Here is a 16,990-nt window from a genome sequence, read left to right as displayed (position 1 = left end):
TGGAACATGTCTTTATTAAATAGGCAAGCAAGCACAGAAGTATAATGTGTAGTGCTTAATAGTCATACAGTACTAAAAATATAAAAATAGAAATAAAATTTCACTGAAAGCTGTTTCACTCACAAATATACAAGGAAAGGTGCTGTCAAGCCACATCATGCCACACCACTTGCCAATTCCTGCATTGACAGGTTATTTTCCGACAGAAGCAAAATACTAAAATCTGCTAGTCCTTCCTCACAGCTTTTGGTGAGATATACTATAGGGCTAGCAAAACGGGCCTCCTGCAGCTGAGAACCTAAAAATATAGATGTAATTAACTGAAGGATCAAAGGTACAATAATTCTGTAGAATCTCATTGTTATGGTAGCCTGCACCAGGTTAAGTATGTAACTACCCACAGGCAAATCAGGAAAATAAAAAGACTTAGAAAAACTAAACTCGAATCCTGCTTATAAATCAGACTATTAATGGCTGACAGTCAATTACTGCAACTGTATTCTGCATAAATACCATCGCTTGTGTAATACTCCCATCTGCTGGAGCATCCTTAAAATCTCTTCTTCAAGACCTGCTAGTTCATTTATGTATTTGTACCAGCATGTACATCCATCTTCAGCTTATGTCTGAACGGCTGTAAAAGTGCCAAAAATACTAAGTTCCCTCAACATCCGTGATTTCAGTGAAACTTGAAGGTGCTCACAATCCAGCAGAAAGCGCTCGTTACCAAAGAGGATCATTCTCAATGGGTGAAACTCAGACCTGTGCGGAAGACCAGCTCGTATCACAGAAACCTTGGGAGAAACTGACTCCTAACCATAGGCCCAGCACAACCCCTGTGCACCACTTACAACTCACTTACACCCTATGCTGAGGGCTTGACTGAGACTTATGTGAGTGAACAGGCCCTTGCGATAGCCCATCCTCTTCACAGGGATGAATTTCATTCACTCTGAATACAGCCACCTCTTATCAGACATAAGAGCATGTGTGCGCGGAGTGACAACCACAGTTATGTTTGTCTTGCAAAGTATGCCAGCGAACGGTATCCACTCAGAAATTATACAAATAATGGAAGTGCGGAAATTAAAGGAAACCCCCATCTTTATCCTTATTAATTTGGGATACGATTGTTTTGTTCTTGACATTCCAACTATAAAAATAAATGTGACAGCTAACCCCTGAGATCATTCTAGCATACAGTTTGGTTTGGCTTTTTACTGATTTCCTTCTGAAATAATTTTTTATTTGGTTTACTGAATTTTATTTAGGTTTCCAGTGAAAAGCTTCTATAAAATACATTAAATAATCAATGTGGGGCTGAAAAAGTGTACATTCTAGTTGCATATATGATACATACCTTATACTTATATAATACATTCCATAACAGCTGAGTATTCTTGTATTATCTATGAAATTCTTGCATGTTGACAAAAGATTAAAATGTTGAAGGATAAACAGCTGTTTAGGATCAAGAATAATAGTGTTTCCTATGGTTTACTTAGATTTTGTTTGTTTTTAAGTCATGTTACACATAATAACTACAGCAGTTTGTCCAGCAGGTAATAAACGAATGCATAAAGCACTTCTAGCTAATATTTGGATATTGTATGCATGCATTTTTTTATAAATAAAAGTCAAATGTGAGGTCACACTTTCCCATCTTCTGCTTATAAACTAAATCAAATTTCTCATTCATTGACACAGTGAAGATGTCTTTCCATAGCCCAACTCGTCCTGAAATACAGAGAAAGAGCACAAGTCAGACTGGTGACATGACAGAACACTGACTTTTCTAAAATTATGTGTCTGATCAGATGGGGTACCAGGCACCTCCTGTCAACTGCAGATCAACCTCTACTCACTTTTACTTCAATGAGACTTGGGGTGCTTAGCCTCTGCAGGAGGTATGATTCATTTATACACCCCAATAAATCCCTTTGAAGCCCTCAAAATAGGTGCCACATTCCTTGTGCTGGTCATCTGCACAGGGATGAATTTCATTCCAGAAGCAGTCATCCCCTTGAAGGAGTTGGCCCTATATCTTTAAATAATAATAATAGGTACCACATTTGTTTTGAATATTATTACATTAGAACCCCAATTTTAAGAACTAATTGGAGATTGAAGAGTTCATAATTGAACATCTCAAAATTACAGTAGGTCCGGTGCACACATTGCAGTAATGTTCACGGCCTCACTTTCTCTTTGTCCTTTAAACCACTACAAAGGGATTTCCAATGCACTGAAGACAGTGAAATGTGAAAGGATGTTCACTGTTTTTCATCAACACCACTTTTATTACGTGATTTTTTTTCCCTGTCAGGAAAAATGGTTCTTATAATCGGTAGTTCATAAGATTGGTGTTCATAAAATAGAGGTTCTACTGTAACTTAATTTTGTGGATTTCAGATCTCACTGCAAACGATGGTAGTTTAATTATCCCCTTTTGAGTCAGGGATGTATTTACATGGTTGTTGAAACTTCATCACGCATTGGTGGAAGGATACACCCAAAGAGAATAAAATAACACTAAAGATCATTGAATGCCTTTATTTTATGTTCAGGAGATGTATAAAAGGTGTTTATGATTGTACAAATATAATGAGGCAATTTCTAAATTATGCCTACAAAAAAGTTGCATTCAGGTACTCAGTTTGTGCATATAAACATGAATCGTACATGCATAATGAGTACATGCACATTTTCTGTGGGTATAATTTAGCCATCCATGTTTGAAAATTTGGCTCCTTGTATAAAATATTTTTACTTTCCTACTGAAACCAACTAATAAAAAGACCCGAAAACAACGTCAAAGTTGCCAGTAAAACACTCTGGGCCTCATTCACCACTGTGTCCTTCTGGTTTTATGCCACTTTAACTGAGTCAAAATCAACTGGAGGAACACCATGTTGAAATATTAATTATATAATTATATGTATTATATAATTAATCCACTGTGTTGGGCCTTAGATTAATTCTCCTCTCACTTACAGAGTTTTAAGTGAAGATTAGCTCTATTAAAATCAAGGGCGTTACACTGCTGTAACAGGGAGGAGAGTCAGGACTATGCTATCACAGAACTTAATCATATTAACAAGACCAAAAATTACACACAGGAGACCAGATTATGCATTTGATGCATATGAGAAACTCCTGGTTAATGTAATGAAAGTTGCTCATATATGGTAGCTACATAATTGGGTCCAAGGACATAATTATATGTGAGTGCTGTCAAAAAGTTTGCAATGTGTGTCCCACCAACTGCACAGTGACTTGAAGTTAAATTAGTTATTACACATGACAAGTGTCATTCTGCGAAATAATAATTTTCCCAGTACCCCGGAAGATATAATTAACTACTAGAGGGTTTTTTTAAAAATCCCCAAAGATGAAGGCTTTGAAATTGACTGAAAATGCTTAATCTGACAGTTTTTGACAAATAAATCCTGGTACTGGCTTTCCTGTGTCAAACAGGGTAGTGAGTACTATTAATAAAAAAATTCTTGCAGCCACAAAAGTCAGGTATTGATTTCAGTTGTGCTCTAGCAACAGATATGGGACAAATACAGTACACTGTGCAACATAAAATCGTACATTATCCTTTAGGTAATAAAAAAGGATTCTTCCTTTGTCTCAAAAAGAAAATTGAAGAACCTTGTTATTCCTGAATCTCTCTAATGATACCTTAGATACAAATTACAAGTTTTATAAATGGAATGTACTATAGTGTGTTTTACTAGCATCTGTTTCTCAACCATATAGACTGATAGCTTGTCAAAAAGTTACCCACCTGGTTTATCATTTGAATCATGCAACTGTGTAATTTATGATGTGATATGAAGCAAAAATAAGTAATATAGCTAATCAAAATGCTCTGCTTTCACAGCAGCTCAGGGCTTCTTCAGAGTAAAGATCAATGTGCTAAAAGAAAAAAAATTAAAGAACCAAAATAAAGCAAAATAATAAGGTAAACATAGTTGATAAATTAAAAATATTTGGAACAAATTACAGTAAACTGTGGTTACTCCTGGGGGAATTCTGCAACACACACAGGAGACTTGATGTGGTTACTCTCCTGGCGGGGGGGGGGGGGGGGGCAGGGGGGTAGGGGAGGGGGAGGAGGAGGACAGGCGTGTCTAGAGGGTTCCTGGCAGATGCAGTTTCCAGCACGCCTTGAGGGAAGGAGACAGCGGTGCGCAGGAAACTTCACACAAGCCTGGGACCGAGAATCAGGCTGTTTCTCCTTCTGGATCCCTGGGCTCTGAAGGGTAGGAGGGTAGGTGTCTGGGCTGGAGGGGGGGAAAGCCTCTGGGCAAGGGGGTGCCCCAAAGCTGGGCTCAGTGGGGGAGGAAGTGCGGGTATCTGAGCTCTGGCAGGGAGGGGGTGCGGTTATCTGGGCTGTAGTACCCTGTGGCTGGGCTCTGGGGGGTAGGGGGTTCAGGTTTATTGGCTGGGGGGGCCACAGCTGGTCTCTAAGGGGGCAGGGGGTTGGGCTGAGCTGGGGCGGGGTGCAGAGAAACAGGTACTGGGTTATCATAGGGGTTTCTTTAACTCTATTCCTGGGGGAATTTTTGTGTGTGTCTGTATTGTTACAGACATACTTACAGGCAGGTATTTTAAAATAAATTACCAAAATAATAGAAACTGGCATGATTATGCAGTGTTATTTTGACAAATAAAATTTGCAGAATTTTAAAATATTGTGCACAGAATTTTTATTTTTTGGTGCAGAATTCCCCCATGAGCATGTGATGTTATTGCTACCATGCTAGATCACATAAATGAACAGAGGACAAAACTGCCATTAATGAAGTTGCATTTTGAAGGAACAAAAAACATTGCAAAAGCCAAAAACAGCAATCAAAATGAATTCAAAATAAGGAATTTCAATAAAAAGCAGACAGCAAATAAATGAACAGGTATTTAGTTGACTACTGTAGCTCCCTCCTCTACCACAAAATAAAAGCTTATGTACAGTACCTAGCATAAATGGGTACTGATCCCTGACTGGGGCTTCTAGGCTGTAATGTAAAGCAATAGATAATAATAACAGCAACAGAGTAGGAACACAAAAGACAGACCATCACCCTACACCTGTTCTGGATGCCATGCAGACAGGCTGGTTTACAGAGAAGCTACTGTGCCTTCCAACTGAGGAGTGCCAGGTCGTGGTGTTCTCACCACAGCCCGTCTCTCTTTCCTCACAACTGCCATTCAAAAGGCCAGCAAAATCACTCTCCATAAGAGCTAGTCAGGGAGTGAGGAAGCAGCAGCACCAATGCCATGGACCCATCCCTTGCCCCTGCTGAGCAGTTGAGCCATCGATTGGGATTAAAAGGAAGGTACCGCTGCCTTTGTCTCTCTCTCCCCTCCCCCCCCGGGAAAACTGAATGGCCAGGCCAAATTCTAACTTAACTATCCTATTGTACTAAAAGGCAGTACATGAACTGGCAGAGGAATTGATGGTATCTCCGCTGTGTTTTCCCTCCAGGAGAGAGGTCACAGCTGTAAATCCCAAGCGGAAGTTAGGCTCCTAACTCCCTTTGAGGAGCAGGGTTTAGACCACACCCTTCTTTTGCCATTTCCTATTGGCTAGTTTAGGTGGCTCCTCACAATACGCTGGCTTTTGTGACTCCCATTCTTAGGCACCTAACAGTCCCCATGCACTGTATAGGGAGCCTGTGTGCCTATGTCAGGGATAAGGATTGCATTAGGTGGCAGGGTGACTAAAGTAAGGCATAGCAATGCTAAGCTGAAGTCTCTTTCGTGGATCTAGCCCTGTGTATTTTTTGCAGTGAGCTATACTGCTGACAAAGACAGAAACTGGGAGTGAGGGGGTGGGGGGAATCCTTTAACTCGACCTGCTAACTCATGTGAAAACTACGAACTGCTTTGTTTTCACTAGGATTTTACCTTGTTACTTAAGCTTGATACTTAATACTTGAGCTAAGAATGCCCCTTTTTTGCCAGTGAACACACAGTCTATGAGGTTAGTGAAAATTATTATTATACCTGTTTTCAGATAGGTGAACGGAGGCACACAAAGGCTCAAACTCACTGAGCAAGTTAAATACAAAGTAGGGAATGGATCTCAGGAACTCTGATTCCCAGTCTGCTACTCAAATAACTGCACTGCCTCTCTAAAGTATATAGGGTGTCTTTCCATGCCAGGCTTGCAGAGTAACAGATTTTTCAGATGAAAATAAGGAGCTGCCTTATGAAGATTGATCACGTGCTAATGTCATGCTAATATTCAAAAAAGGCCAGTGGGATGATCCAGGTGATTGTAGTTAGCCTGATGTCAGTCCTGAGCAAAATCATGGAAAAAGCTGATACAGGATTCAGTCAATACAGAACTAAAGGAGGGGAATTAATGCCAGTCAGCATGAATTTATGGAAAACAGATCCTGTCAGACAAGCCTGTTTTCATTCTATGATGAGACTACATGTTTGGTTGATAAAGGTAACCATGTAGATGTAATATATTTACACTTTTGTAAGGCATTTGACTTAGTATGACACAACATTCTGGTAAAAAAAATAGCACTATGCACTATCCATAGGGCGTACAAGAAATGGACTAAGAACAGGCTAACTGACAGAGCTCAAAAAGTCATTGTCAATGGCAAACCATTATTGAATAGGGATGCTTCTAGTGAGATTCTGCAGGGATCATACTAAGCCCAATGCTGTTCAGTATTTTTATCAATGATTGGGAAGTAAAAATATAATCACTGCTTATAAAAATTGTGGCTGATACGAAGATTGCAGAGTGGTAAATAATGATGAGGACAGATAATTGTACAGAGTAATCTGTATCACTTGGTAACCTGGGCCCATTCAAACAAAATGCAAGATCACACATCCAGGAACAAGGAATGCAGGCCGTACCTACAGAATGGAGATCGGTATCCTGGGAAGCAGCAACTCTGAAAAGTATTTAGGAGTCATAATGGATAAATACCGTGAGTTCCCCGTGTGCTGTTGTGGCAAAAAGGGCTAATGCTATCCTTGGATGTATAAACAGGGGAGTGGTGAGTAGGAGTAAGAAGGTGAGACCAATATTGGGATCCTGTTTACAGTTCTGGTGTCCATGTTTTTTCAAGGATGTTGAAAGATTGTAAAGGGTGAAGAAAGCGCCACAAAAGTGGTTTGAGGGCTGGAGAAAATACTTACAGAGATTTAAAGAACTCAATCTCTTTAGCTTCTCAAAAAGAAGATTGAAAGGTAAATTGATTTGTGTGTGTAAGTACTGTCACAGGGAGAAAACACCAGGTACTACAGAGCAGTTTAATCTAGCACAGTGGTCTCCAACCTTTTTATGCTCAAGATCACTTTTTGAATTTAAGGGCAACTGAGGATTTACCCTGCCCCTTCCCCAAAGCCCCACCCTGCTCACTCTGTCTCCCCCCCCCCCCCCGTCAATCACGCTCTCCCCCCTCACTCACTTTCACCAGGCTGGGACAGGGGGTTGACGTTCGGGAGGGGGTGTGGGCTCTGGGCTGGGGCGTTCGCAGTGTGGAAGGGGGCTCTGGGCTGAGCCTAGGGCAGGGGGTTGGGGTGCAGAGGGGGTGAGGGGTGCAAGCTCTAGGAGGGGGGTCAGGGCTGGGGCAGGGGTTTGGGGTTCAGGAGCAGGTATGGGGTGCTGGCTCTGGGAGGGGGCTCTGGGCTGGGGTAGAGTGTTGGGGTGCAGGAGGGGGCTCCAGGCTGGGGCAGAGTGTTGGGGTTCAGGAGGGGGTATAGGGTGCTTGCTCTGGGAGGGGGGTCAGGGCTGGGCCTTGGGGTGCAGGAGGAGATTCAGGGTGCAGAAGGAGGTATGGGGTGCTGGCTCTGGGAGGGGGCTCAGGCCTTGGAGTTGGAGTGCAGGAGGGGGCTTGGGGTCCTGGCTCTGGAAAGGGGCGCAGGGTGGGGCTTGGGGTGCAGGAGGGGGTTCAGGCTGCAGGAGGAGGTATGGGGTGCTGGCTTTGGGAGGGGGCTGGGGTGCGGCCTCACACTGGGCAGCACTTACCTCTGGCAGCTCCCGGTCGATGGCGGGTGCAGCGAGGCTAAGGCAGCCCCACACTGCTCCAGGAAGGGGCCAACGCACCCCTGCAGCCCCTGGGGGAGGCATGTGGCTCCACACGCTGCCTCTCCCTGCAAGCACCGCTCCCGCAGCTCTCCTGGCCAATGGGAGGTGTGGGCGTGGTGCCTGCAGGCAGGAGCAGCACATGGAGGGAGAGCCCTGCCCTCCCCCGGGGGCTGCGGGACTGCACTGGCTGCTTCCGAGAGTGGCATGAAGCTGGGGTAGGCAGGGAGTCTGCCTTAGCGGCAGCCACACTGTGCCACCGGAGATCACGATCGACTGGGAGACCCTCTAGGATCGACCAGTCGATCGCCATCAACCGGTTGGTGACCACTGATCTAGCAGATAAAGTTATAACAAGAACCAATGGTTGGAAGCTGAAGCCTGACAAATTCAAATTAGAAATTTTTTACAGGGAGGGTGATTACCCATTGGAATAAACTACCAAGGAAAACGATAGATTCTCCATCTCTTGTTGTCTTCAAATCAAGATGTCATGCCATTCTGGAAGAGATGCTTTAGTCCAAGGGTAGGCAACCTATGGCACGCGTGCCAAAGGTGGCACGCAAGCTGATTTTCAGTGACACTCACACTGCCCGGGTCCTGGCCACCGGTCCGGGGGGCTCTGCATTTTAATTTTATTTTAAATGAAGCTTCTTAAACATTTTAAAAAACTTATTTACTTTACATACAACAATAGTTTAGTTATATATTATAGACTTATAGAAAGAGACCTTCTAAAAACGTTAAAATGTATTACTGGCATGCAAAACCTTAAATTAGAGTGAATAATTGAAGACTCAGCACATCACTTCTGAAAGGTTGCCGACCCCTGCTTTAGTCAAACACTAGTTATTGGGCTCAATGCAGCAGTAACTGAGTGAAATTCTATGGCCTGTGTTATACCAGAGGTCAGACTAGATGATCTAATCTAATGGTCCCTTCTGGCCTTAAAATGTAGTGGTTATCTTTGCTGATGCTAGATATTCACCTTCTTCTTACAACCAGGTTGTTTTGGTTGTTGGGTTTTTTTTCAATCAAATACCTCTTTTAGGGCCAAATTTATCACTTACATAAGCAGAGACAACACATTTAAAGTCAGTGGTGTTGCACCCACTTGCACCAATGCTGAAGTTGGCCCAATACCGTTAAAATATTTGTAAATATGCAATGTTCATCCTGGATGTTTTTATTTTCTTTTAAATCATTCACATTCACTCCTTCTTTGTCCCAATACTAAACAGCCAAAGTTCCTATCAGACTAATGATAATTTTCCCTCTGATGTTTCAATAACATTTTAGTGTAGATTGAATTTAAGACAATAATTTGCTAACACATCCTGTACGTTATCAGTCCATCACTTATCCTTTTGCGACACCCACTTGAAGAAGTTGCTGTGTATATGACACATACCCCTGCCAACTGGAAGGGCTTCTGCATTACAGCACTGATCAATGAGTTGGTGGCAATGTTCCACCATGGATTCCAGCTGTGCTTTGTCATAAGAAACTCCCAAGAATCTCACCAACTGCTCAACCATTGTTGCAAGGTCCTGTAAGAAAATATTTAAAAACAAGTAAAAGTCAATAGACTTCAAGATTAAATATACGAATGCAAAAAATGTGTTGAAGTGGAGTTAAGGCTGCAACCGCAAAATAGCATCCTGTGCGGCTTGTTTGCCCTTCCTGAGTGTGAAAGTTGAATCCCCCAGACTCAAATGTTGGAAAACCAGCAAATGCCAGGGGAAGAAACATAGATGCCTAGGAAACCTGAGGTGCCTGCAAGGCCTGGTGTGAGTTTTGTGGATCGAAATGGAGCCCAAACTGAGACTTTGGTGCCTAAACCCGTGACTTAGATATCTACATCTGGTATTTAAGCACATAAGTAGCTTTGTGGATCTGGCCTTAAATCCTTATTAAGGCTCTTAAATAAATTACCTGATTTTCAAAAAGTGCTGAGAAACTTCACAGCTTACATGAAAGTCGGTGGATGCTGCTGGTGATCAATGGTTTGAAAAATTAGGCCACACGTTTGGGAGTTCAAGTATGGACTCAGGAGTCTGACTTTAGACTCCCAATTTGATGAATCTGAGTCACGAGCAATATCAGGCAATAGAAAATTCTTTATAATATCTGGTTTACCTTGTGCATATCTTCATACTTGAGGAAAAGAACATTGGAGTCCGTGTGATGTTCCCAGAATTCTTGCACATGCTCAAACCATGAACCATATCCTACTGCAGAGACAGAGAACATTATAACTGACGAGGAATATGATCAATATTCTTATGAGTCCCTCTTGAACAGGAACTGAGGAAAATAAGTACCTTTGAATGGCTGAAGCACTTTATACTTCCAAGGGAATTTTGTTTGTTTCTGCACTGTTTCTATTCCTAATAAGGAACATCACTGAAATAGAGCATAGTCTCCATCAGTGTTGATGAGATCTTAACACCTTCACAGAGAGCTGATTTGCCTTAAAGGCATGTTATTATGGCTCTGCATTCAATGCAAAAGGCCACCGTGTTGCATGATGAGCACTCTTTTGAGATCAAGAATACTGATGCATTGCTCATGAGTAGAAAGGGAGCCAGCAGAAAAAATGTGCCTGCAGATTCCCAATCACTATGCATATTACTGAATGGGAATGAGAGGACATTCCTGCAGTTTACATGTCACACTGCAGTCCACTTTCCTTTCGCTTGGCTACACTCTGCAGAACATAGCTTCGAGGGAGAGTAGTGTAGATGGTCTTAGAAACCATTATCCACATTTGATAAAAGATTCCTCCTCACTGCATTCCTATGTGCAATGCAATTTCTAGGGTCAACATTTTCTTTCTTACTTAAGAAAGTAGTGAGGAAATGGCCCTATACATCCAAATGTTGTTCTGGAAACAAAAGTGAAAATCAAAAATAAAAATCTATAACCAGGAAATTCTACATACAGTTAAACCTTTCCCCTCACCAGTGCCCCAAAATCTAAATTTACTGTCTTGTTTCTGTTGCTTTTAAATTGTCTAGGAGCACTTCTGCTCATCCAAAAGAATATCAGTACTTAGGCCCAGAACTTTATCTCACTTACACTGGTGTAAATCCAGAATACATCCATTGACTTCAGTCAGTGTACACCAATGTAATAAAGATCAGACACTGGTCCCTACAATCTGAGAAAAAAATGTCTTTTGCTGCAAATTTTATCAGAAGAAAATATATTTGGGTACACCATCCAGACAAAAATACATTCTGAAAATTTGTTAATTTATCAGTTTGTCATCTATCATAATTTCTAATGAGTATTTCAAATCATCAAGAAGTAGGATTTGTGCAAAACAGGTAAACATTTTTCCACTTTTTGCACAAAACGTCTTGTCATCTGACTAGGGGCAATTTTCTTTTCAAATTATGTTATTCCATGAATTCAACAAAGTAGCTATACAAAATAAGAAAATATTCCACTTCTGAACTTCGCATTTTTAATTTAATAATGGGCTCATTTTTACTTCACAAAGGGGCCTGTTTTCATGTGAAAATTCACAAAACACAGGTCATTTTCCAGCAAAACACACCCATTTTCAATGTATATAACAGTATGTGAAAAATTGGCATTTTGAGCTCTTTCTGTTGTTATGACTATTTCACATGCCTCTAAATATGTGTTTATATTAGGTCTACAAATTGGTGAAGCAAAAAATGTCACACAGGATAGCTCAATACCGGCTGCTCCTAACCCAAGCCGGGTGGATTTGATGGTACAGAGCAGCAAGCATTTAAGATAGTGTTGACAGGTTACCATTATCTTATATGAGGAAAGCCTCTCAAATCTTCAGGGGATGATGCTACAGAATGAGGCGGTTCTCTGACTTCATCCCCATGCCCTGAAACTAAAGAGCCACCATGAAGAGAAGGTGTGCGGAAGGGTTTCTACAGGGCCAGGATGGGAGAGGGATGGAGGGAGAATGATGTCATGTTGGCTCAGTCCTCTTCCTCCAGAAAAACTTTGGCCAAAGGAGCAGGTTTTCTTCTCCTTTCATTCCCTCCCAGGGAAAAAAACTGAGGGCATGACATGGTCCTTAGTTAAATGTATTACACTATAAAAGGCCCCATTTGCACAGTTATAGGAACATAGAAAGTGTTATAATGTTTTACTGACTCTGTGATGTTGGGTTAAATCACATACCTGGGGCAAGATAACTGAACTAGCTTGAGTTTAAAGCACTCAGGGCTTGTCTATACTGGCAATTTACAGCGCTGCAACTTTCTCATTATGGGGTGTGAAAAAACATCCCCCCTGAGCGCAGCAAGTTTCAGCGCTGAAAAGCGCCAGTGTAGACAGTGCCCCAGCGCTGGGAGCTGCGCACCTCATGGAGGTGGTTTTTTTAGAGCGCTGGGAGAGCTCTCTCCCAGCACTCTGGCATGACCACACAAGCCACATTAAAGTGCCACTGTGGCAGCACTTTAGCGATGCCAGTGTAGACTAGCCCTAACTGCCTGGAGCTAGAGATTTTTGTGTGTGGATGGGAGTCAGGTTTGGGGCAATACTCAAGTCATACTTTGAGCTAACAATGCAGTATAGACAAGCCCATAGAAACTGCCATCGTGAAACAAGCCAATAGTCCATCTTGTCTGGGTATATTGTTTCCTACAGTGGCCAGAACCAGATATTTCAGAGGAAGGCATAAAACCTCCATAATACCCTTAATTTTACGATAGCACAATGTAGCTACGGTGTGCTCCACTGCAGATAGGCTGAAGGGTATTCCCACATAGTGCCTGATCCCTTCTTCTTGACTATGACAAAAACTTTCACTCTTAGCTTGGTCCAATTCTGTGAGGAGCAGAGTGACTCCCAAGAGGTGATGAGTGCCATCAACATCCACTGAAATCAACAGGAGCTGAGGATGCTTGGTAATTCCCACAAGGCACCTGGCACATTGCAGGATTAGGCCCTGATTGACCTCACTGAGAGTTTTGCCTGAGTAAGCTGCTGCAGGACTGAATCCATAGTGCCCAATACTGCAGTCTGTGCAATTGTTTAGATAACATGATGACAGTTTGCATCTACATGGAGAACTTCTACAGTCTGAATCCATCCATTAAAAATCAGTTGGCAGTGCCCATGAAGCAACTAAAATATCACCAGAAATATAGTCATATACCAGTATTATAATAATAATATATAGAATGCAGAGGTAAAAATAAATGGATAATAGATTGCATCATGCACAGAGAAAAGTTCCTTACACTTGTCATTCATAAACCTTCGACAGAATTCTTGAAATGTTCCTCTGTAGCTCATGGTTCTTAGGGAGCGGTGAAACTGGTAATAGGACACTACCAGGTCTTTGGGGTTGCGAGCCATGTATATTACCTACGAAAGTGAAAACAATTCATGTTATTAAAAGCATATTTCCTTCACTTTACAAACCATGCAAGCACCAGTGGGTGGTACAGCTAATCAAATACCAATTCATTTTTACCTTGGAATCGCCATTATGGAGGTCTGAAGGCAAAAACCGATATGGTAGGTGGCTTTTTATGAGGCGAGGAGATGTGAGCTCCTAAAAGAAAATGGAAGCAGAAAACATTTCTCACTGCAGATAAGTTGGCTGGCATTTCTTTCTAAATTGTCAAATGTAAAGTATCCTTACTGCACTGCTTTACATTGACAAACTCACTGCTCAAACTAATGAGGATTCGGGGCGAAGAATTTGATTATGGTTTTCCATTTGTTTCCAAACGTCAAAAGTTAAGATAATGAGACTTTGCAGCAATTGGTCATTTCCAAATCTCTTACCTTCTTTTTACCAACAGATTTTTCAAGATGAGGAGTGGGATTTTCTGAAGCATTTTGGGTCTGGCTAATTCTGCTGCCATTTAAGTTAATATCAATGAGAGCAGAGTTAGCTGGACATGGAGCACTTTTGCAAATCCCACCCTAAATTTCTTCACCAACATTTTTCTTTATTTCACTCATGCACTTTAAAGTACATTCAGAATTAGGCCCAGGCAAAGCACTCAATCAAATGATTTATCAGTGTTGGGTCAATATTTTAAAAACAGAACTTTTTAAACTTTGAGACAGTTACTGTATTGTTACTTGAATAAGCTACTGGCAGTTAAAATCATAGGGATTTATATTTTATAGAGGTGTTACCTGCAATGTAGCTCTCTGTATGCAGTCTAACACTAAGCTCATTCACTATTATTATTTGTATTGTGGTAGCTCCTAGGAACCCTGTTCATGGACCAAGACCCCATTTTGCTAGGTGCTGTACAAACATAACAAAAAGATGGTCCCTGCCCTAAAGAGCTTACATTCTAAGGCCACATCTACACCACAGGTGCTAATGGTGTAGCTACAGCACCAGCTATGCCACTGTAACCCCACAGTGCAGACTGAGACTACAGCGATAGAAGGGGGTTTCCCTAATGGTGTAGGAACTCCACCTTCCTGAGTGATGGTAGCTAGGTTGACAGAAGCATTCTTCCATTGACCTAGCTGCATCTACACTGAGGGTTAGATCAGCATAGCTACTGCATTGAGTGGATTGAATTTTTCACACCCTTGAGCACCACAACTATGTTAACCTAAGTTTTAAGCGTAGACCCCTAGACTTTAAGGTCAGAAGGGACCATCATGATTGTGTAGTCTGACCTTCTGCACATTACAGGCCACAGAACCTTGCCTACCCACTCCTGCAATAGACCCATAAGCTCTGACTGAGTTACTGAAGTCCTCAACTCACGATTTAAAGACTTCAAGTTACAGAGAATCTGCCATTTACACTAGTTTAAACCTGCAAGTGACCCGTGCCCCATGCTGCAGAGGAATGTGAACACCCCCCTCTCCCTGGCGAGAGACTCTGCTAATCTGAGCTGGGGGAAAAATCCTTCCCAACTTCAAATATGGTGATCAGTTAGATCATGAGCATTTGGGCAAGCCCCATTAGCCAGACACCTGGGAAAGAATCCCCTGTAGTAACTCAGAGCCCTCACCAGCTTCTGTCCCATCATCGACTGTTGGAGATAGTCGCAGATTGGCTACATGCTGTTGTAGACAGTCCCATCATACCATCCCCTCCATAAAATTTATCATGCTCAGTCTTGAAGCCAGTTAGGTTTTTTGTTTCCCTTGGAAGGCTGTTCCAGAACTTTACTCCTTTGATAGTGAGAAACCTTAATCTAATTTCAAGTCTAAACTTGCTGATGGCCAGTTTATATCCATTTGTTCTTGAGTCCACATTGGCGCTTAACTTAAATAACTCCTCTCCCTCCCTGGTATTTATCCCTCTGATGTATTTATAGAGAGCAATTGTATCTCCCCCCCAACCTTCTTTTGGTTAGGCTAAACAAGCCAAGCTCTTTGATTCTCCTCTCATAAGGTATATTTTCCATTTCTCTGATCATCCTTCTCTGCACCTGTTCCAGTTTGAATTAATCTTTCTTAAACATGGGAGACCAGAATTTCAGTCAGTATTCCAGATGAGTCTGAACATATTGGCAATAACACTTCCCTATCTCTACTGGAAATATCTCACCTGATGCATCCTAGAACTGCATTAACCTTTTTCACGGCCAAATCACATTGGCAGCTCATAGTTATCCTGCAATCAACCAATACACTCAGGTCTTTCTTCTTCTCTGCTGCTTCCAAGTGAGAAGTCCCCAGTTTACAACAAAAATTCTTTTTGTTAGTCACTAAGTGCATGACCTTGTACTTTGCACTATTAAGTTTCATCCTATTTCTATTACTCCAGTTTTCAAGGTAGTACAAATCTTCTTTTATGATATTCCTGGCCTCCTCTGTATTGGCAATATCTCCCAGCTTCGTATTGCCCAACATCCGCAAATTCTATTAGCACATTCCCACTTTTTGCGCCAAGGTCATCAATAAAAACGTTAAATAAGATTGGTCCCAAGACTGATCTCTGAGGAACTAGTAACCTACCCCCAGCCTGATAGTTCATCTTTCAGTATGACCTGTTGTAGTCTTCTCTTTAACCAGTTCCTTATCTACCTTTCAATTCCCAAATTAATTCCCATCTTCTCTAATCTAACTAATAATTTCCATGTGGAACTGTATCAAATTCCTTACTGAAATCCAGGTATGTTAGGTCTACTGCATTTCCTTTGTCTAACAGACCAACCCCAAGTCACTAGTCCTCATAACCACTTCTCAAAGGTGCAGATGGCATTTCGTGCAAAATATTCTGTACTCCCCAAACCACCGTAGAGACATCCAGGTGTTTGTCTCTCACCCACTCCTGGCAGAAACTTTTATGCAGATCCAGCAAGGGGAAGGAGAAGCTAGGGAACAAACCAGAGCTACCTGATTTGAGTCACCTTTACTTACATAAGCAAAGGGAAGAACTGGGCCTTTTATATTCAGGGCACCCGCATCAAAGGCATTTAGGTCACCAAGTAACATATTTAAAAACATAACGAAGTACAATAAAACATTACAATAAAATATTTTTAAAAATAATAAACCAATAAAATTCTGAATCATTAAAATAAATTGAGCAGGACAAGTGACAAAAAGGACAAAAAAATGGGATGGGAGGGAATGGTAATAAATATGGGGATAAGAAAAAGCACCTGAATGCGGAAAGACTTTCAGTGAAGTCAACTGTACCTTGATGATGTCCAGACCAGGCTGAGGATACTCTAGCACTGGAAGCTGTTCATCTATATTCATTAATCCAATCTCATCAGGGTCAGCTCCCTGACTCACTAGATATACCACTTCCTGTAGCAAGCCTGTGCCTCCAAAGATAAACCAAACAACAAAAGAGAAGATATTGTATTATAATCCTTATTTAAACAGAAACACCTGAAAGCAAAGACCTAAACATACAAATAATAATAACAATGTCCTGGAAAGTTTTCTGAAAACTAATATCTAGAGCTACTGTAAGTGCTA

General features: G+C 41.6%; 1 protein-coding gene across 1 annotated transcript in view; it reads right to left on the bottom strand.

The window, feature by feature from the left end:
- Nucleotides 1-1,624: 1,624 nt before the first annotated feature.
- The window catches only part of SULT4A1 (sulfotransferase family 4A member 1), a 39,004-nt gene continuing 23,638 nt past the window's right edge, over nucleotides 1,625-16,990 (bottom strand). Inside the window, exons 2-7 of the mRNA XM_077807447.1 lie at nucleotides 16,703-16,833; nucleotides 13,545-13,625; nucleotides 13,309-13,435; nucleotides 10,208-10,302; nucleotides 9,480-9,618; nucleotides 1,625-1,737 (exon numbers count right to left, since the gene is read on the bottom strand). Coding sequence (XP_077663573.1) covers nucleotides 1,625-1,737; nucleotides 9,480-9,618; nucleotides 10,208-10,302; nucleotides 13,309-13,435; nucleotides 13,545-13,625; nucleotides 16,703-16,833 — 686 coding nt within the window. The remainder of the gene's footprint in view (nucleotides 1,738-9,479; nucleotides 9,619-10,207; nucleotides 10,303-13,308; nucleotides 13,436-13,544; nucleotides 13,626-16,702; nucleotides 16,834-16,990) is intronic.

The sequence above is a fragment of the Eretmochelys imbricata genome, chromosome 1 (assembly GCF_965152235.1).
Source record: "Eretmochelys imbricata isolate rEreImb1 chromosome 1, rEreImb1.hap1, whole genome shotgun sequence".
Classification (NCBI taxonomy): domain Eukaryota; kingdom Metazoa; phylum Chordata; order Testudines; family Cheloniidae; genus Eretmochelys; species Eretmochelys imbricata.
The sequence above is the reverse complement of the archived record's forward strand: the minus strand, read 5'-3'. Positions and strand labels throughout refer to the sequence as shown.